The following is a 23,095-nucleotide window of genomic DNA, read 5'->3' as shown; positions in this document are numbered from 1 at the left end:
CAAGGTGACGGCAGACAGATGTCAGCAATAGTTCGACATAGATAAAGAATTATTAATATTTGTCTAAAAAATAACTTTGTTTATGAACTCACTTTATAATCTTACCTACTAGTCAAGTATATAGTTGAAGTTGATCATCTTGTCACTGTCAAAGTCAAACTGTCAGTGTGAAGATTATAAATTTCATTAATTAAATTATAAATAAAAGCTACACAAATTTGTATTTAATCCATTAGGGTTTGAATAAAAATTAAACTAAATACAAACAAATGAAGCTCTTAAAACCCAGTTGGGTGAATCACGATGGTAAATATAAATTTCCTTATTGTTATTCATTCAAAGATTTTCACGATTTTTCAATACTTATAAAAATGTTTTTATGTAACAAAACTATTTTATTTGGTAAATAGAACTTTCTAATATTCTATTAAAACTTATCTCTTTTAGATAAACCAATCTTTTCTGTGGATATCCATCCTACTGGAAAACGCTTTGCAACCGGCGGACAAGGCGGCGACTCTGGCCGTGTGGTTGTATGGAATCTCAATTCGGTCCTGTATGAGTCTGTTGAGGTAGACCCCAATGTGCCCAGAATGCTATGTCAAATGGACAATCATTTAGGTAAGTTTAATAAATTTATAGGTTAATATAAAACTCTTGTACTCTTAATGGGTATTTAATTGTTAATTTAATTTAATTGATGATAAATATTTACTTAAAAAGATTTTATTTTTTGCTTAAAAAATATAATCTTACAGGCAATTTAGATTAATGTTATTATTTTTTGTCTTAAAAAAAGATTAACTGCTTCAAAAACATATTTTATCATCATTTTAAAATAGAATCAATTATACATTTTCATAAAAAGACATTTTCTAGAATGTAACATTTCAAAAAAGCTCTTAAGAGTACCAATCAGTTTTTTGCACTATGTTCATATTAGCTTTTATCTGTGTCTTTATATGACTAGATTATGTTTACTAATAGAAAAAAAGTAACTTATCTCCTCTATTCAATATAATACCTGTATACCAAATTTCATACTAATTGGTTAAGCCATTAAGACACTGAAATGTAACAAACAAACATACTTTTACTTTTATAATAATAGTAAATATTGCTGTATATTTCTTTTTCAGCATGTGTAAACTGTGTAAGATGGAGTAATGGTGGTCGTTACTTGGCATCCGGAGGTGATGACCGCCTAGTTATGGTCTGGGGGTTGAGTGTGGCTGCTGGAACATCTGGTAAACACAAAGCTGAAACTTGGAGATGTCTATCCACACTACGAGGTCATGCAGGTAGATAAAAATTATTATTATTGGTACTTATTCCATATTTTCAAGAACAAAACTGCATCCATTACTCTAGTTCATATCATATGTCATAAGATCCTTGAACCACAAAGTACAGTAAAATATAAATAAAATAATAAAAAAAATAAGTGCAATACACAATACCTCTTTCATTTTCTTTAATGTATATAGCTGCCAATTACAATTTTAGGCACAAACTCGGTAAACTCATGGTAGATCTCTAATTGTCAAGATATAACATATATATATATATATATATATATATATATATATATATATATATATATATATATATATATAGTTGTATAATAGATTAATAATTAATAATAATTGATATCAATAAAACTTCAAACTTTTACATTCTTTGATATAGATGTAACTATTTATAAAAAAAGAAATCACATCTATCATAGATTTTATGTGTTAATATAAATAAATGCCCTTGAACATTTACATACAGCCAAAATCAAAATAATTCCAAAAATATTACTTATCAGTAGTTTTTTTAATAACTTCCATCCATAATGTTTGCAGGTGATGTCTTAGATCTAGCATGGTCACCATTGGACAAATGGTTAGCAAGCTGTAGTGTCGATAACACCATAATAATCTGGAATGCAGAAAAGTTTCCAGAAATGGTCTGTGTATTGAGTGGACACACTGGCCTTGTTAAGGGTGTTGCTTGGGATCCAGTGAGTTTAGATTTTCTTTTTTAATTATAAAGTTACTGAATAGAAGCTGATTTAGTAATTGTACCATATATTATTCAATTGTTTATAGGAAGCTGTGACTTTTGTATTAAAGCACACCTTATACTTTTTTTTATTTTATTAAACATTTGAATTTTTTTAGTAAATAGAAGATGTAAAATCTGTCATCACAACAATGAATATAGTCATGAACTTAATTATATTGTGCATAAGTTAATTTCATTTTTTTAGAAAAATAAAATATTTTGAACTCATTAAGAGAGAATAACCAGCATATGATCTCCATGATAGTAAGCGGCCAACACTACATTGCAACTCTATAATTGCTACTGCCTGTAATATAAAAAACTGAGTCATACATTCTAATTTATTCTAATTTTCAATTCTAAAGTTATTTTATTCATTGTAGGTTGGTAAATATATTGCATCTCAATCAGACGACAAATCATTAAGGGTATGGAAGACAGCAGACTGGGCACAAGAAACTGTTATAACTGAACCATTTGAGGAGTGTGGAGGTAAATGTTAATTATTAACCATTCATTATAGATCTGTTAAAATTGATGTTGTGCTAAGCTGCGTACTGATGGAGCTAAGCATTGTCTGATTGTTTTTATACAACTTGGAATGGCAAATAAAGAGCTGATGGCCTACCTAGTGGAAATTGGTAACCATCACCAATAGACATGAGCAGCACCAAATTATCAGATCATTCTTTAATGCTCATGGTAATTTTACTGCTTTCAGACACATTTTGTAATCTCTCACATCCTAGTTACATTCTTGAATAAAACTCAAGTGTTCTAGATTTTTCTTGACACTTCTTATCCTATGTTTAAACTATTAAATTATATAATATTATAGTGACATTTATTTTAAATTATAAAAGTGTTCCTTCTTGGTTCATCATCAGACTATTCCAATTCACTTCTGGATGTAGGACTTTCTTTTAACCAATTTTTTCCTGCTATCTTGGAAAGATCGGCGGCCCATTAGTAGGAGGTCGCGGACGCCGTCGGAGGCCTCTTCTAAAGTTTTTTTCCCACATATGTCGTCCCACCTACAGATGAGACTGTCCCTCTGTCACTTCAACTGGTAAACTTATTTACTTACGTAGGGCTATATCAACTATCTTAAATGGTTGACTTTAAAAAAATATAATCGAGTGTGGTGTGACGGTGTGCAGGCACAACGCACGTGCTGCGGTTGTCGTGGTCCCCCGACGGGCAGTACGTGCTGTCGGCGCACGCGATGAATGGCGGCGGGCCCACGGCGCAGGTCGTCGAGCGCGACGGCTGGCGCTGCGACAAAGACTTCGTGGGACATCGCAAGGCCGTCACTTGTGCGGTCAGTGTTTACAATAGAATCTCCAATTCATATTTTTTTTGTGATTTAAAACTTAAGGATCGTTATTGAGTCTTCCCTAGTTCTCATACGACTTTTGAATTTTAATTCACTCCTACCTCCAAATGCCAAGATTTTGACGGAATAAAATTCTATAGGAAGAAATAAAAGAATTATCTTTTTTCTCATCCTATCGCAAAAATACTATCACCGCCATGCAATATTGGAAGACTTAAGAGGGCAGAAGTCTCTATAAAAAATGCCTCATGAAAAATAAATTATACGGGACAGGAGCAATGGCCCTATTCTCTATAAAATAGTATATGTAACTTAACACAATTGGTTATAGTTTAGACGAATTGCAAATCCTACTAATATTAAGAGTAATTTCTGCATTTTTAATATTATAAATACGAAAATTTATAATAATAAATGGATGGATGTTTGTTACCCTTTCACGCAAACAATACTGAACGGACTTAAATGAACTTTGGTACATGGTTAGTTTATATCTTTATTTAGAACATAGGGTACTTTATGTAGTAATTCGCGCGAATGAATCTGCAAGATACAGCTAGAATATTAATAAAAAGAGAAAAAAAATTTCTTTCTTTCAGAGATTCAACAACAACATATTCGTAAAGGAAGGCAAGAAGTGCTGCTGCGCGGCGGTGGGGTCCCGGGACCGTGCTCTATCTATTTGGCTGACGTCGCTCAAGCGGCCTCTAGTGGTGGTACACGACCTCTTCAGTGACAGCGTTCTGGACCTCTCTTGGAGCTCTGACGGTCAGTAATAGACATTGTGCTGCAGTTATTATATACCATGCGACGTCTAAAAATTTAACTAAAAAATAGGAAATATTTCCATTCTGTGCATACATTTTTTAATACTAGTCCACAATCCGGGCATCGCATGTTGTTTTTAATAAAATATAGCCCATTATACTCACTGAAAGTGTAGCTTTGTATAGGTGAAAGAATTATTAAATTAGTTAAGATTTTTCTTTATTATATCTATTACAAACAAAAATCAAATTTTTCCTCTATATTAGTTAAATAACATAAATTGTTTGATGTAAGCGTTTTACCATTTAACATGTGAAAGGAAAGATATTGAAGGAATCGATCATGATCCCTTCGTAATGTTGAATAACCTTCCACAAGAAGTGAGCTATCAAATGCAAAAATATTTTTTTCAAATCTGACTGAAAGTTCTAAAAATTACTAATTTCAAGAATAAACAAAACTTCCTTTGTGTAGTAAACATGATAAAAATAAAACTTTTGCTTTTATTGTATCAATATAGATAATTTCATATTCCTATGAAATACTTTTCAGGGTTAAATCTTCTGGCTTGCAGCTCGGATGGTACAGTGGCTTGCATTCAGTTCACCAATAAAGAAATTGGCACCCCACTAACCATGGATGAAAAGGTATATACATATATGGCCTTCCTAACAATAATGTTCTATATAAACGTACTATCTATCCCCAGCATAAAATGTGCCACCTCTACCTATCCCGTGGGTGTCGTCAAACGCGGCTAAGAAAACTTAAGTGTCGAGGGATTGTCATCAGCGTCTTTCAAAATATCACTAAAGCCCAACTGCAATTGGCAACCCACCTGCCAAGCGTGGCACCCATTTGCAGAACCCCCCAAATAGGGGAGACCTATGTTCAGCATTAAACAGATAACGTTTGATATAATGTTACAAACGTTTAACAACTGCGTGATGATGATTATGATGAGTCCTGAACGTTTGCGCTCACGGTGACCGCTTTGATTCTGCTATTAAATAATAAAATTAAACAAACGTATAGTTATACAGTGAATAATCGGCCCCAATCTATAGACTGTACACATGTACAGTCTGTACATTGTATAAACTGTACATCTATGCATTGTGGCCGATTCCGACGCGCCTTTACTCTAAACTTATGTCTAAAATTAAAATTTCAATTCGATACCACAGCAAAATCTTTATTATAAAAACCAATATGAACTAATTGTCCAATAGATTTAATCAATATGATTATTATTTCAAATGTAGCCATAAAAAAGTGATTTCCCGAATGTTTCAAATTAAAATATTAGATTAAGAAAAATGACATTTCAGAATCGGCCCCATTGTTGCCATTAATAAACGGTGCTTAGCCATTGTATAGTTGTCCATCTGTTAAGCCAAAACTAATAAAAAATTCTTTAATCAGGTTATCAGGATCCAATAATTTTTTACACAGATTATTACAATTGCAACACTAATTTTTATTAATTAGTGGCAACACTAGATACTGCCGTTTTGAAACACCAATGCGTTATACTTTTGAATAATTTAATATAGTCATATAAAATCAAATAAATATAAATAACAAATTAAATAGATCTTAAATGGGTTAGAAAGCAAACTTTAAATGCTAATTTATTTTCTACTATGCGTATTATTTAATATAATCGGAAAGTTTACTGTAGTAGTGATGTAAAATGTCAGTGTGTTAGCTTTGGAACGTTATGTCAAATTAAAAAAAAAGTTGGAACTGCTTTACCGTGTGTCGCGCTGGTGCTGTTTGTGGTTTTTATTTTAATTTTATGTTAAGTTTTTTTTTTTTTATTATTTATTACACTTAGATGGACAAATAAGCTGACAGTAACATTATTACTTAATGTTTTCTTTTATTAATTCCATAATTCTGTAGATATATATTTTAGGAATGAATATTTGTTTTGAAATGGTCAGTTTCATCTTTCAATTGAAATGAGTCATACTGGTTTTTGTCTGTTTTTTTTAAAGGCGGTTTTGCAGTGTCTAATTTTTCCAATAAGGCCAAATAATGTACATAATTGATTATAAAAACTTGATAGGACGTTCTAATCTCAGAAGTATCTTAAAAATAAGAAACTAAATGTGTTTTTATTGTTGAAAGTTGTTAAAAGTTTGAACAATTGGCGAAACTATATTTCGGCTGTTATTACATTGTGTCCTTTGTCTGTATAACAGATGTGCACTTCTTCATAGTACTTGTAAAATCGTTATAACTATTGCACAACAAAATCGAGGATTGATGACTAATATGGAAAGTTCTAGAACTTTTATAAGGTTATAATAATAGTCGCAAGCGTATGCGCAGCGGAATTAAACAAAATAATTATAGTCTAATTCAGTAAAATATTAACAAAGATCAGTCAATAGTCGTTTATTAATAACACCGATCTTAGAACTTTAGTATATATTATGTAAATGTATATGTTTTTTTTTTATCTTTTTTATTTAGAGGCTTTCATCTTATAAGGATATGTCAGCCTCATCATACTCTAATTTTATAAAATACCTCACATACTTAAAACGTTGATACATAAATAAATAATACATAAATATCTTAGTAGGCTATTTTCATAAAGAGAATTATTGATACAAAAATATGGTAATTAAAGATTTTGCCATTCCGGAATGTGGTTCTGCGAGTATATTTGAAAATAAACCAATCTCCTGTCTATTGAGACTATATTTCTGTATCAATACTTCCCTTTGTGTTTTGTATTTCGTACATTCAAATATCATATATGTATGATAAATGTATATGTTGTATATGTGTGTACTGTTACTAATACGTCATTTATTCGATATTTATTAGTGGAAACAAAGAGTAAATTTATAAATAGGTTATTCAAATGTTTTTTTTTAAACACAGAATGCTTTCTACGAGAAAATCTATGGAAAATGTCTGGCCAACGAGTCTGGAGGAGACCTGTCCACTAATCTCCTGGTCGAGTGTCCTGAAATCTTGCTAGCCAGAGAGAAGCAAGAAGCTAAGAAGGAAGCTATCAAGGAGGACTCTATGCCTAAGAGCGAAAAGTCTCAGGTAATGTATGGAAATGTGAATTGCCAAGCAGTGCAAATACTTGGAAAACCCCCCAAGGGGTAGGATAATGTTCAGCAGTAGATACTTAAAGGCTGATATGAGAATAATATTGTCATTAAGTTTTAAAGAAGCAGACAATAGGTAATCTTGCAACCGAAGATCAGAGACTAAAAATATACTAAATGTTACTGCCATGCTCATCCGCCAAAGTTACGCTGAATGTAGCGCTAACTTTGCTGTATATTATCCGCAGACAGCGAAGTCAGCATTGGCCCCATTGTTAGCATCGCCCGTATCAGTTGCGAGCGGGTCCCCGCTGCGGCCGATGGACCGTCAGATCGAGACGCGAACCTCGGACGGGAAACGCCGCATCACGCCCGTTTTCATACCTCTCACTAATGCCGATGCCAAGTAAGACTCATCTATTTATTTCTCAAATTCCCAGATGACAGTTTTTCTTTGAAAAAATTTCGTGGGCTGTGTGGTCCCGGCATAGAATAAGACTACAGCTTCCTTTCCCATGTGTTTTTTTTTTTATACAAATGGCAAACAAGCTGACGGCCCACCTGATGGAAAGTGGTAACCGTCGCCTATAGACATGAGCAGTACCATGGACATAACAGAGTATACTGTTTCGCCCATGATACCCTCCATGTGTGCCATTCCTGAGGACTCAGGTGCTATTCCTCTGTACCCTGTAAATAAATTCACGCCATATCCCACCCTTCAAACCGAAACACAGCCATGCAAACGACTTTTGTACAAAGTCTCCCTCTGGTAAATGTATTGTAATATATTAATAATTATTAATGACGCTTGATATTTAAGATTTTATCGACCTTAAAAATAAGTTTTCATTTATGCCGACCTATGTAGATCGACCATTCTGGAAATCCCTGCTCTAAGTATTCGTTACTGATTTCTTATAACACAGTTTGAGGATCAGGCAAATGGTGTGATTGTGTGTCTTTATTATTATTGTTGTAGCGAGTCGCTGGGCTCGCAGCCGGGCGGCATGGAGAACTGCTTCAGTACATCGTCGCAGAGCAAGTCGCGGATCCGCGTGGAGGTGCGCGACGATATCGTCATACACCCGAACGTCAGCAACCACGCCATCAACACCTCGCAGGGCAGCACGCGGCTCAACGACAAGTTAGTAGCACCGTCCCTACAAATATACATATGAAGGGGGGAGAGGGGAGATTGTTAGTATAAGATCTAACAACCCCATTGCTAGCAATATATCCTAACAGGTCGACCTCGGAGGAAAAGGGATTGTTAGGAATGGACAGTGAAAATCCCATTGCTAGCAATATACCCAACCAGGTCGATCTACATGCTGTTTCCCTAGTTAATTTTTGATGAATTCAATTTATCAAGATTGGCTAACTGGCCTGTTTTCATTCTCATCGGTCACCTCTCACTGGTGCTCTGCCAACGTATATTGTTAGTGCAGGCAAGGCTGCCATTTTCACCTATAAAAAAGAACAGTTTGATCTCCAGGAGGGTTCAAGGCTCTTACTGGAAACCATCGTGGTTAATTCTTGATGAACTTGTTACAATGGGCCAACTGACTTACTTTCATCTTCACCTATTATCTCTCACTGATGCTCTGCCAGCGTATATTGATAGCACAGAGGCTATCATTTCATTTTCACCCATTAAAAAAATATATTCATAGTCATATGGATGAATGAATGAATGAGTATGTTTTATTTGCATTATACAATATAGGAAATAAGCAAGACAATTAACAAACAACGATACAATTGTACAAGTACAATAAGCCGGTCTTATTGCTGAGAGCAACCTTTACAAGACAACCTTTCCATGTCGAACGTGAGAGACGAGGCTTTTATTTAATTACGAGGTCTAGTCTTTATGCACGGTTATTAGGAATAAGTTGACCTCTGTTTTTAAGTAGCGTAAAGAGTATGTGTGTATAATTTGTAGCGGGTTGGACCAGCGGCTGCGCAAGCGCACGGCGGCGGCGCTGCCCGGGCCGCGCGCGGACGACGTGGCGGCCAAGCGCGGCCGCAGCCCCGGGCCCGCCGCGGCCGCCGCTGTCGCCGCGGCCGCCGCGCCTGCACCGCCGCCGCTGCCCGCGCCCGCGCTCGGCGCCGCCGGGCCCGTCGTCCGCGCCGCCGGCTCGCTGCGGCTGCAGGTCACTGCACTCTGCAAACTGTCACCTTCACTACATACTATAGAACTGCCAAAGATAGAAGCGGCTCACATATATTTGGAGTCGGGTTAAATACTTTTGTTACAATTTTATATGTTGGCACACTAGGTTTTTAACATTGATTTGGCTTTTGTTGTCATAATGATGGAATTATTTTTAAAGAATATATAAATAAATAAGAACAAGTCCTCCGCCGCGTTTGTATGTCTGTTCGCGATTAACTCAAAAATAATTGCACCAATTTTCATTCTGTTTACATCAGCGGATAGAGTAGTTCTCGAGGAAGGTTTTAGTATATAATTTGTTAAGTTTTTATATACGTCGACTAAAATATAACAATATTTGTTGGAGGTGTCGGAAAAAAATAAGCCATCCGGGAGTTTTCAACGAAAATGCTACTTAACCCTTTGAAATATAACAAAATAATGTATGGTGGAATTGTGTATCTTATACAGATCTATAGAAAAGTCCGCGATGGCATATGTTTATCTCTTTAAAATAACATACTATATCCATTTTAATACTTTAAAAATGGACAATTATAAAGCTATTACGGTATTAATCCTTATGATTTTAAATAAATTAGTTAACTATTTTGATATTATTTTTTCTTTTTACATCGTGCAAATTAAATTTAAATTAATAATTAAAATTAATAACCTTAAGAGATATAGCAGAATCAAAATAATGCGCAACGAAATTAATTTGGCGTCGCCGTGGTTCAACTGGGCCGTGGGGGCGCCCTGTAATCCCGCGCCTTGCGTCCGATTAGGAGCATCCGAAAGTTTAGATAGTGTATTAATGTAAATTAAAAATAACGTGAAAATTTTTGATATATGATAAATTTTTTGTTTGTTACAATTTAACTCAAAAAATACTTAACAAATTTTACCGAAAGATACATCTCCTCATCCAAGAAGGGTTGCTAGTAATATACCGTTAACTATCCATTACCAAACATAGGCGACCCTATTGGCGTATTTGATAGTAGTTGCCACGCTTGGCAGGAGAGCTAGCTTTGATGGTATTATGAGAGGGACACTGCTACCCATCCCTCGGTAATAAGTTCTTCAATTGCCTCTTACGACACCTACGGGAAAAGAAGGGGTGGTCCATATGCCGAGACCACATAACTATTTCTTATATATATATATATATATATATAAGAAATAGTTATATATTATTATATATACTAGCTGACTCGACAAACGTTGTTTTATCATATACATAATTTCGAGAACTATACATGAAAATTTATCGTACTACAAATTTGAAGTTATATTTTTCAATGCTAAATAATAATAAAACAAAAATAAAAAAAATTGTTATAAAAATAAAATAAAATTTAGATATGGGTCACCCTTATCATTGAGAGGTATGAAAAATAGATGTTGGCCGATTCTCAGACCTACCCAATATGTACACAAAATTTCATAAAAATCGGTAAAGCCGTTTCGGAGGAGTTTGGTAACAAACACCGCGCAGCATTATATATAAACAAGAGGTAACAATAAATATTATTCTACAGATTGTAAATAAGGCGTACAACACACACTACGGCACGCTCTCGCGGTTGCAGTTACTGCCCAACAACTCTGTATCCAACGACCCTGTTTGGGAAACATATCTAGGTAAGATTCGTTTCTAGTTCAACACACAACAAATTAACAATTGTTGTTTTAATAATTATTTTGTGATTGAAATAATTTAGAAATGGCCAGAATTTGCACTTGGAACCATTAAACTTTTTCCTCTTGAGTTTATTTCAATAATTTAATTTTCTTTTTTCTCTTATATATATTTTTTATACCACTGAAGTGGCAAACAAGCATACGGCCTACCTGATGGCTTACCATCAGTAAGCGGTTACCGTAGCCTATGAACCTCTTTACCCCCCTTTTGAAGACTTCTTTAAATATTACTTAATGCCTATTGAACTCAGTAATAAAGATAATTTAGTGTTTTTTTTTATACAACTTAGAATGGCAAACAAGCTGACGGCTGATGGAAAGTGGTAACCGTCGCCTATAGACATGAGCAATACCATGGACATAACAGAGTGTACTGTTTCGCCCATGATACCCCCCATGCGTTGCCATTCCTGAGGACTCAGATGTTATTCCTCTGTACCCAGTATAGTCAACCGAAACACAGCCATGCAGACACAACGGCTTCACGGTAGAAACACGAATGGGACAGAGGTACCCAAGCAATCGACTTTTGTACAAAGTCTCCCTCTTTATTAAAGTTTACGACTATAGATTTGACGACTAAGAAATTACAAAATAGCGGAAAATCAGTGCTGTTACCAATTTTTTTTTATTGCACAATAAAACTTTGTACAAATGGCGAGCTTAATGCCATATGGCATTCTCTAGCAGCTAACCATTAAGTTTGTGGTGTGCGTGGTGCAGGGTCGCCGGTGACGTGCGTGGCGTGCGACGCGCGCTGGGCGTGCGTGAGCTGCGCCGACGGGCTGCTGCACGCGTGGCGCCTGCACCACCAGCCGCACGACCAGCGGCACGTCGCCAGGGCACTGCCGCCAATAGGTAACACTGAACCGTTGGTGGAGAAGAGGTTGCTAGTAGTGGACACTTAGAGCGCCATTACTAGCAATATATCCTATCAGGTCGACCTCCACGCGGTTCCCCTTGGAAACCATCGTGGTTAATTCTAGTGGAATTTGTCACGATGGGCTAACTGACCTTTTTTTTTAACGTGTGAAAAATGCTTTATGCATACCCTTGTGGGAGGTGAATGGGTACTGTGGGAATCCCCCCATAAGGTAAGGGGTGTACCCACCAAAAACCAGACGATATACCCTCGAGGTTGGACTAACTGACCTGCCTTTTCATTCTTGCTTGTCATCCCTCACTGGTGCCCCGCCAGCCTATACCGTTAGCATAGGCAGGGTAACCATTTCATTATCATTCATTAAAAAAAAATATATACCCAACCAGGTCGATCTCCAAGTGGTCCTCCCTGGAAACCAATTTTTTTTAATATCAAATGAATACATTTGGAATTCAACACGATGGTCTCCAGGGGTCTCCCATCCGAAAAATAGGTATTGACGACCCGCACGCATGCTAAAGGTAAAGGAGTTAAGGGGCCGCCTGAAAATCAACGCTATATAGGTACATCTCGCTGGAGCTGTACATATATAGCAACAGCTGAGGCGGCTTCTATTACCAGCAACATTGTTTTTTTTTTTTCTTTTTGTTTTAATTTTTTATTTATTTATTACTGGTAATAAAGGTTATCTATCTATCTATCTAAGTATACACTGGTGGGGTACAAGTGAAAGGTGATAGGTGAGGATGAAAGACAGGTCAGTTAGCCCATCCTGACGAATTCAACTAGAATTAGTCACGACGGTTTCCAGGGGGAACCACGCGGACGTCGACCTAACAGGGTATATTGCTAGTAATGGGACTATTTGACCTTATTATTAACAATCCCTTTCCCCCTATACAAGTATGTTTACAAGCGATCGGTGATCCGAGTACATGTTGTGTCGCTGTCGCGTCGACAAACCAGTAACTGAGTTTTTTTTTTTAATGGATGATAATGGAATGATGACCCCGCCTGTGCTATCGGTATACACTAGCGGGGCACCAGTGAGAGATAATTGGTGAAGATGAATAGGCAGGTCAGATAGCCCATCGTGACGAATTCATCGATAAATTAGTTACGATGGTTTCCAGGGGGAACCACGTGGAGGTCGACCTGGTACAGTATATTGATAGCAATGAGGACTAACGTCCCAATTACCAACAATCCCTTCCCCCCAGTAACTGAGTTTGTTGTTGGCCGCAGCGCTGATGTCGCAGGCGGCGAAGCTGTCGCTGAGCGGCGAGCGGCTGGCGGCCGTGACGACGGCGGGCGAGCTGAGCGTGTGGGACCTGGCGGCCGGCGCCTGCCTGCTGCGTCCACTCAGCTTCCGGAACCTGCTCGCGCACAAAGGTAAATAATATATATAATAAATAAATCTATCTATCTTCTTCTATCTATGCTTATAATAAATCTGTAGACAGGTCAATTCTGTACATGAAATATATTTCCAAAATAACATTTCTTGGGTGTGGATGTGCAGTGGCTGGGCCCGAGCATGTCGTCCAGTATACTGCGCAGCTGATCTTCAGAGCCTGCATAGTCCACTATTTATTATAAATTTGTTACATTATTTATATCTTCTATACTTATAATAAATCTGTAGAGAGGTCAATTCTGTACATGAAATATATTTCCAAAATAACTATCAGGGGGTGAATAGTGATCGATACTGATGTCAAAAATGCAATCAGTAAAATTTTTGTCTGTCTGTCTGTATGTTCGTTATAGAAACAAAAACTACTCGACGGATTTTAACGAAACTTGGTACAATCATTCTTCATACTCCTGGGCAGGTTATAGTATACTTTTCATCACGCCACGGTCAATAGGAGCAGAGCAGTGAAGGGAAATGTTGGGAAAACGGGAGAAGTTACTCCATTTTTAAGCTTCCGTCGAGTGTGCAGCCTTAATGGCCACTTCTTAAAATGTAAACATGTCCACACGTGCGAAGCCGGGACGGGCCGCCAGTATTAAATAAAAATTGAAATTGAAAGGTTACCACCTCCACTGTCCACTCGCTGCCTACTGCACGCTGCTGGCTAGCTAACAATTCTTTCCAGAACGAAAACGTTGAAACCAAAAACGTACCGTACACATCATTAATACCAGAGGGAGACTTTGTACAAAAGTCGATTGCTCGGGTACCTCTGTCCCATTCGTGTTTCAACCGTGAAGCAGTTGTGTTTGCATGGCTGTGTTTCGGTTTGAAAGATGGGATATGGCGTGAATTTACAGAGTACAGAGGAATAACACCTGAGTCCTCAGGAATGGCAACGCATGGGGGGTATCATGAGCGAAACAGTATACTCTGTTATGTCCATGGTACTGCTCATATCTATAGGCGACGGTTACCACTTTCAGTCAGGTGGGCCGTCAGCTTGTTTGCCATTCTAAGTTGTATAAAAAAAATCCTTGGAGCTGTTTCTGCAGCACTGATGCCATGGTAGAACTCGTATTCATACATATACCAATATTTCATGTTTTCCATTGTGAGGTAATAAACGACCCCAAAGAAAAAAAATATGAGAAAAAACAAATGAGTGACTGTTTTCAAAACTCAATAGTACCAGCTAAATGAATTTATAAATTTGAATTTGGAATTCTTAACCAAAGAGAAGATATTTCAGATCAAAGTGGCCAGTACGACAAAACGCTAATTTCATATGTAAGGACCTAATATTGTAATTACTAAATTATTAATATTTCGTTTTTTTTTCTAGTGACGGTGACAAACTGCTCTCTTCTAGAGGATGGTAACCCGATGATCTCACTCAGTAATGGCAAGACTTACATCTACAGTAAAAAGTTGTATGCATGGTGAGTTCATATTATACGCAATGTATTGCAAACCGTGGTCGTACGTGAGATATGCAATGACGTGTCAGTGTCGATGTGCGTGTGCGCATCACTCTGGCCTCCGCGGCGCAGACGGTTTTTTTTTGTTGTATAAAAATGGATTAGCAACCCCGCCTGCGCTAACGGGATACGCTGGCGGAGCACCAGTGAAGGGTGATAGATGAGAATGAAAACAGGCCAGTTAGCCTATCATGATGAATTCATCATGAAGAATTAATCATGACAGTTTCCAGGGGGAACCGCGCGGAGGTCGACCTGGTTAGGTATATTGCTAGCAATCGGATTTTTAGTCTCCATTACTAACGATCCCTTTCCCCCCGGCGCAGACGGTCGTGTCTCACTTGCTGTTGATGTATATTACATTTTCCTTTCTCCTTTTTTCTATTGACAGTGAACGTATCTGTTTTTGTTGTTGTCAATAAATGTTTCGTTGGTTGTGCCTGTGCGCAGGGTGGTGTGGGCGGACGCGGGCGACCCGGTGTGGCGTGCAGGCGGTCCGCTGGCGGCGCGGCATCCGCGGCCGCCGCCCGCCGCCGGCGCCGCGCCCGGCACGCCACTGCACCCGGCGTTCACCGCGCCGCGCCGCGACCGAGCGCTGCCCTCGCGCACCTCCACGTACGTTCCTTTTTTTATATATTTTTTTTATTTATACAACTTAGAATGGCAAACGAGCTGACGGCCCACCTGATGGAAAGTGGTAACCGTCGCCTATAGACATGAGCAGTACCATGGACATAACAGAGTATACTGTTTCGCCCACGATATCCCCCATGCGTTGCCATTCCTGAGGACTCAGGTGTTATTCCTCTGTACCCAGTAAATTCACGCCATATCCCACCCTTCAAACCGAAACACAGCCATGCAAATTGAAAATCTATTTTGAAATTCTCATTTCAAATCTACTTCTAGTTCTGTACACGATATACGGCGGGAATTTACTGGGTACACAGGAATAACACCTGAGTCCTCAGGAATGGCAACGCATGGGGATACCCCCCATGCGTTGCCATTCCTACGCATGCAACGCATGGGGGGTATCATGGGCGAAACAGTATACTCTGTTAGGTCCGTAGTACTGCTCATGTCTATAAGCGACGGTTACCACTTTCCATCAAGTGGGCCGTCAGCTTGTTTGCCATTCTAAATTGTATTAAAAAAAACACGCGAAATTTGAATTTCGAACTAGTAGTAGTATCAATTGTTCAGAATAGTAATGACAAAGGAAGTAAGGTTCCTATTTTGAAAATTTCATTTTAAATCTACTTCTAGTTTTGTACACGAGAAATTTGAATTTCGAACAACTAGTATCAGTTTGTATACAATGGTAAAGGCAAAAGAAGTAAACCATACAGCCGGAGCTTTAATATTGAATTTCGAATTTGATGCCGTCGTAGATTTTTATTTTTTAATTTATTAAGACTTTGACGAGAAAACATTCTTATATGCACCTTAGAATAGTCACGTAACCAAACTTATCCCTCTTTAATCAATAGTAAAAGGTCGTATTTTAAAATTTATTTATTTTACAATGTTAAATATATATAGCTTCATATGAATGTCACTTTAATTGTATAATAAATTCTTATTTTACAGTTTATCCAATGATTTATAAGCTTTTTATTTTAACTTCAAATTTACATAGCATACGATGTGAAGTAACAATATTAAAAACTTATTTTGCTTAATCAAAAACACTTTTGTGCCTGTAAAAAATACCAAAAAAATTGATTCAATTTTTCCAATAAACCTCGGGATTATCTAAATTTTTTGAAGTCCTATACAATTACTCGGCCCAAACTAGTGATTTCTCGAGTGTATTCATCACGATGGGCTAACTGAACTGTCCTTTCATCCTCGCCTATCATCTATCACTGGTACCCTGTCAGTGTATTCAATTAGCACAAATGGTGTTATTATATTACGTAAGTGAATGAATGAATGAATGGTTTATTTTCCCTTCACAAAAGGTGGAATAAAGTAACAACATGAGGTACAATTTGATATGAAGACCAATTTTGTGAGAGACTGGTGCTTGTGTAAGTATTTACGTATCCATTACATTATTATCTATAAAGAAAAAGTGATTTGTACATAAAATGTCAAAATGATTTACCAGAGGGAGACTTTGTACAAAAGTCGATTGCTTGGGTACCTCTGTCCCATTCGTGTTTCAACCGTGAAGCAGTTGTGTTTGCATGGCTGTGTTTCGGTTTGAAGAGTGGGATATGGCGTGAAGTTACTGGGTACAGAGGAATAACACCTGAGTCCTCAGGAATGGCAGCGCATGGGGGTATCATGGGCGAAACAGTATACTCTGTTATGTCCATGGTACTGCTCATGTCTATAGGCGACGGTTACCACTTTCCATCAGGTGGGCCGTCAGTTTGTTTGCCATTCTAAGTTGTATAAAAAAAAAAAAAATGATGTACTTAGTTACAGCGCAGAGTGCGCGCGCAGCTGGCTGGAGGCGCAGGCGGCGGCCAGCCTGCACCTGCGGCTGCCGCGCGACTACCGCCACTGGCTCACGTCGCTGTTCGCGCACCTCGTCTCGCACGGTCAGTCGATCATTTACCAGAGGGAGATTTTGTACAAAACTCGATTGCTTGGGTACCTCTGTCCCATTCGTGTTTCAACCGTGAAGCAGTTGTGTTTGCATGGCTGTGTTTCGGTTTGAAGGGTGGGATATGGCGCGAATTTACTGGGTACAGAGGAATAACATCTGAGTAATAACATCTCAGGAATGGCAATGCATGGGAGGTATCATGAGCGAAACAGTATACTCTGTTATGTCCATGGCACTGCTCATGTCTATAGGCGACGGTTGCCGCTTTCCATCAGGTGGGCCGTCAGCTTGTTTGCCATTCTAAGTTGTATAAAAAAAAAAAAAAAAGATGAGTAGGACGCATCCCTGGCGCAGCGGCAGGCACGTTGCGTTGCGTAATTTGGACCCGGGTTCAATTCCCGGTCGTGCCAGATTTTTAAGTTAAGTTTAGGGAAATAGGAACGTTCAAATATTACGTAACGCAATTTGGGGGAGGGTCTTGTAATGTTTAATATGATCCCCTCCCCCCCCCATCTTGTGTGACGTTACGACGCTTTACAGGGGGAGGAGTGTTCGAACAACACGTTCCGTAACATTGTTTTTTTTTTTAATTTTAATTAAAAAAAGGGAAATTGACAACCCTGTTCGTTTTTTTTTTTGGAGAATCTTTTGACTGTATTGTACGTCATTTTTATTTTGTTTTCTATGTACGACGTATCTTTAAATATTTTATTTTAAAATCTAAGTAAACTAATTTTTTTTATGCAACTTAGAATGGCAAACAAGCTGACTGCCCACCTGATGGAAAGTGGTAACCGTCGCCGTAGACATAAGCAGTACCATAGATATAACAGAGTATTGTTTCGCCCAGCGGTGCCAATCCTGAGAACTCGGGGTAGTATTCGTTTATAAATTCACTGCCATATCCCACCCTTCAAACCGAAATACAGCCATGCAAACACAACTGCCTCACGATAGAAACACGAATGGGAATGTAATGAAAATTTGAACTGTAAGATATATCTCTGAATATTTTAAACTAGCGGCCCGTCCTGGCGTCGCACGGGTGGACATTTTTACATTTAAAATAGTGGCCATTAAGGCTGCACACGCGACGGAAGCTTAAAAATGGAGTAACTTTTCCCGTTTTCCCAACATTTCCCTTCACTGCTCTACTCCTATTGATGTATGTATGAAGAATGATTGTACCAAGTTTCGTTAAAATCCGTCGAGTAGTTTTTGTTTCTATAACGAACATACAGACAGACAGACAAAAATTTTACTGAATGCATTTTAGACATCAGTATCGATCACTAATCACCCGCTGATAGTTATTTTGGAAATATATTTCATGTACAGAATTGACCTCTCTATAGATTTATTTTAAGTATAGAAGATATAAATAATGTAACAAACTTATAATAAATAGTGGACTATGCAGGCTCTGAAGATCAGCTGCGCAGTATACTGGACGACATGCTCGGGCCCAGCCACTGCACATCCACACCCAAGAAATGGCAGTCGACCATATTGGTAAGTTGTATTAATTCAAATACACGGTATATAAATTATCATAAACATAAATATTCACGTAGAACTGGCACTCCTGTGAATTTAATGATCCACGACCCTTAATAATATTATAAATTTGAAAATGAGTTTGTTTGTTTGTTATTTTATAGCGCCTAAACGGCATAATCAATCACTATGAAATTAGATAGTATATGAGATGGAAAACTTTATAGACTATCTCCTTACCTTACTAATATTATAAACGTTAAATTGAGTTCGTGTGTTACCTCTTAACGCCTTAATAGTTAACCAATAGCTCTAAAATCTAGTATCCACATTCGTTTGGGATAGACAAGTACATCGGATACTTTTTGTCTTGGTCTATGGATGCATCCCGGTTACGCAGACGAACTTGTGGGCAAAGCTTACTTTGTAAATGCATTGGTGCTTTGTAAATGCAAATAAATCGCGTCGTATTATGAGCTTAGTCCATCATAGCGGAGGGGGAGGTGAGGGACTGTTAGTAATAGGGTCTAACGCCTCATTGCTAGCAATATTGCTATTGGTTCTAATTCTACGCAATTCGCCCTAGAAATCATAGTGGATATTCTTGTCGAATTTGTTACGATGGGCCAACTGACCTGCTTTATCCTTACCTATCATCTTTCACTGGTATATACGGATCGCGCAAGCGCGTTTACCATTCCATTTTTACCCATCAAAAACATCTGTCAAGTTTTTCAAATGACGGACACCGCATTGAAGTTGTACGTCTCGTTCACTCTACGAATATACCCTATCAGGTGGACCACCACGCGGTACCCCCTATAAACTAGTTTTAGTTAATTAATTCATGTGGAATTCCTCACACCTATTGCTATGTAACTGACCGACATTCATCCTCACCTATTATCTCTCACCGGTACCTCGTCAGCGTAAACCGATGGCGCAAGACGAGTAACTACCTTGTATCTATTGTGTGAATTATTTCTTTTGTAGGGCATAAAGAAACACGACATATTAGAAGAGATGCTCGCACTTCTAGTGAGGCAATTACGTTGGCAACGGATGTACTCAGAGTATTCGGAACAGTTGAACGACATCAAGCAGACCAACGGCGTCGTCAATGGACACTGACGACGTCATCTCCAATATTATTGACGTCACATCACGTACAAACGACGTCACGCCATTAGTGATTATCGATACATCACATACAAACGACATTACATCACTAGTGATCACCGGCACGTGACGTACAAACGACGTCACAGCACTACTGATCACCGGCACGTGACGTACAAACGACGTCACAGCACTACTAATCATCGGTACGTGACGTACAAACGACGTCACAGCACTACTGATCACCGGCACGTGACGTACAAACGACGTCACAGCACTACTAATCATCGGTACGTGACGTACAAACGACGTCACAGCACTACTAATCATCGGTACGTGACGTACAAACGACGTCACAGCACTACTGATCATCGGCACGTCACAATCAAACTATTTCATCACTAGTGATCGCCGAAAACGTCACAAGAAAACGACATTACATCTCTAGTGTACGCTGACACGTCAGGCACTATGACTACGTCATATCACTGGTGTTGCTGTGATCTGCCTACGTACCACAAAAATATGTTCGAAATTTCGGAGTGAAACATTACGAGCTTAAAGTTAAAATCACGAAAGTGAAACTTCATACATTTCCTAGAAGTGTCTGTGACGAACGAAATGTTTTATATTTTGTCTTGTTGTCTAAATTGTGTCTAATTTCGATATGAACGTCCATCGCTTCATAATCGTTATTCAATTTTCGTACCGAAGCTTCGGGATTACGTTTCGTGGTAGCCTCCCTGGTAGTCGACGGTAGGCATGGGTAATATTGGTACCAATATCTATATTTAGGGTTCTTTTTGAATATTGACGGTGGAAAAGTCATCACCCATTTCGATATCACCCTTACCGGTCGGATAACTATATTAATTGCCATTCTAAGTTGTATAAAAAAAAATTCGATCGGGTTCGTAATTTCAACATTAAATATTGGATAACAGACATTTAACATAGTCGTTATTGGACAAATATATATATTGCTTATATATTACCCAACCCTAGTCGACGGAACGTCACGTACGAACGTTGTACCGTCATTTGGGGTCGACCGTACGTCACATAAGTGACGTCACCGTCAAATATTATTAGAGGGCCTACCATAAAATGTTTTCCGAAATTTCGGAGCCAAACGAAACACTTTGGAAACATTAAAAATGTTAAAATATCGTTCCTTTGGACTTTTATGATAGGATGTATGACGAACGAAATGTTAAACTCCATTTATTGGTCCGATTTTGGTATAAATAAAAACACGAAATTGAGTGCGAAATTTCGGAATTTCATTTCATGGTAGACACGCAGATCGTGCAACGTGTTTCGTATCATTCTTATATAAGTGTGTATATAGTATCTAAGGTTTGGTCTACATTTTGTATACTATGGGCCAGATTTTAAGGTGCCATTTCTCTAAATAAATCCTATTAGACTTATATTCTATGTGATATGTGATAATTTAGCAAAATTACGCTTTTATGGGCCATCATGAACTAAAAATATAATAAATTTGGCTTAAATCTATTGAAAAATTAGTTGATATTGGTTTTTACAATAAAGATTTCGCCGTGATTTTTTTTATGCAAAATAGAATGCAAACAAGGTGACGGCCCATCTAATGGAAAGTGGCAATCGTCGCCTATAGACATGAGCAGTACCATGGACATAACAGAGTATACTGTTTCGTCCATGATACCCCCCATGCGTTGCCATTCCTGAGGACTCTGGTGTTATTCCTCTGTACCCTGAAAATTCACTGCCATATCCCACCCCTCAAACCGAAACACAGCCATGCAAACACAACTGCTCCACAGTTGAAACATGAAAGGTACAGAGGTAGTCAAGCAAACGACTTTTGTACAATGTCTCCCTCTGGTATTTTATTTTGATTACTGAATTTTAAATTGTCATTTTAATTTTAAAAATAAAATTTAGAGAAATGGCGTCTCGGAATGGACCCCAATATAGGCATACTCTATTAGTTATAGAGGTCTGATCTCAATTGGTCAAAACAGTATCTTTTATACTATTGTGATGTGGATATAAAGAACATTTTTTCTTAATTATAAATAATGTTTGTTGTGAGAAGTTCCACAGATATGCTTATTTTTTTTTTATTATTTTAATAACAATACAAGCAATAAATGTGAGTCATAAAATGAGTGGAATTTGAAAATAATGTATGTAACAGTCTGCGCATAAATTATGAGGAAATATTGAATATATTTCAATGAATTTTGTCGCCGTAGTAGATTTATATCTCGGGATGTTTAGGCCAAGTCTTTTTTCCGTAGCAAAATCCTGTACATAAAGCTGGCGACAGACCTGAAATTATTTCGACGTGTAACATTTTTTTTTTTGTTCGGTTCGCTGCATTTATACGAATGCGCACAGTGTAATTATTAGACTAGTTTTCAAGATATTAGAATTAGGAAAACCAATAAAATAGTGCACTTCGAGGCGTGTCAAAATAAAACATACGCCAGATTTGAAGTTAGACCTTCAGGTATATAGTTGTGGAAACCGCATTCAATTTGATATAATTATCTTTGCATAATGTATAAACAGACAAAATCTAAAAATTATTATTTTGACATCTATTGGTCTTATTAAGATTTCAATTTTGATTAATTTGTCTTTAATTTATAGTATTTATTATTTTTTATTTATTTCCCATATACAGATATCGTCCAATAACAATTTTATTATAGTAAAAAGTATATTTTTGTCGCGTATGGGGTCAACTTTCCGGACAGACCTCGTATAAACAGACAAAATCTAAAAATTATTATTTTGACATAACCTTTAATTTATAGTATTTATTATTTTTTATTTATTTCGTTGCAATAACGACGAACCGTTATAAATAAAAAATAAAAATGTTTATTTGGGAACCTTAGCTTAATTTACAGTTTAAAATTGGGATTATTACATTGGGATCTTTTGTGCTTCCCCTGCCTTATACCATAATTTTATAGGTCCCATGTATTATCTTTACATTATCCCGCGGTTTATGATATTTATAGTCCTCTGACTC

The 23,095-nt window shown here is 37.5% G+C and overlaps 1 protein-coding gene across 1 annotated transcript; it reads left to right on the top strand.

The window, feature by feature from the left end:
* The first annotated feature begins 65 nt into the window (after positions 1 to 65).
* Positions 66 to 22,795, top strand: LOC113517330 (protein HIRA homolog). The gene is made up of 20 exons (XM_052901505.1): positions 66 to 306; positions 448 to 621; positions 1,140 to 1,301; positions 1,851 to 2,008; positions 2,436 to 2,544; positions 3,213 to 3,373; positions 3,988 to 4,156; positions 4,709 to 4,803; positions 7,058 to 7,228; positions 7,482 to 7,639; positions 8,216 to 8,380; positions 9,182 to 9,392; positions 10,939 to 11,041; positions 11,825 to 11,959; positions 13,230 to 13,376; positions 14,747 to 14,843; positions 15,333 to 15,497; positions 17,316 to 17,437; positions 18,866 to 18,957; positions 19,936 to 22,795. The coding sequence occupies exons 1-20, from the start codon at positions 270 to 272 to the stop codon at positions 20,071 to 20,073; spliced, it is 2,769 nt and encodes a 922-aa protein (XP_052757465.1). The 5' UTR covers positions 66 to 269; the 3' UTR covers positions 20,074 to 22,795.
* Positions 22,796 to 23,095: the final 300 nt, after the last annotated feature.

The sequence above is a fragment of the Galleria mellonella genome, unplaced genomic scaffold (genome assembly GCF_026898425.1).
Source record: "Galleria mellonella isolate WM207_F2 unplaced genomic scaffold, CSIRO_AGI_GalMel_v1 utg78, whole genome shotgun sequence".
Taxonomy (NCBI): Eukaryota; Metazoa; Arthropoda; class Insecta; order Lepidoptera; family Pyralidae; genus Galleria; species Galleria mellonella.
This window is presented reverse-complemented; position numbering and strand designations above follow the sequence as displayed.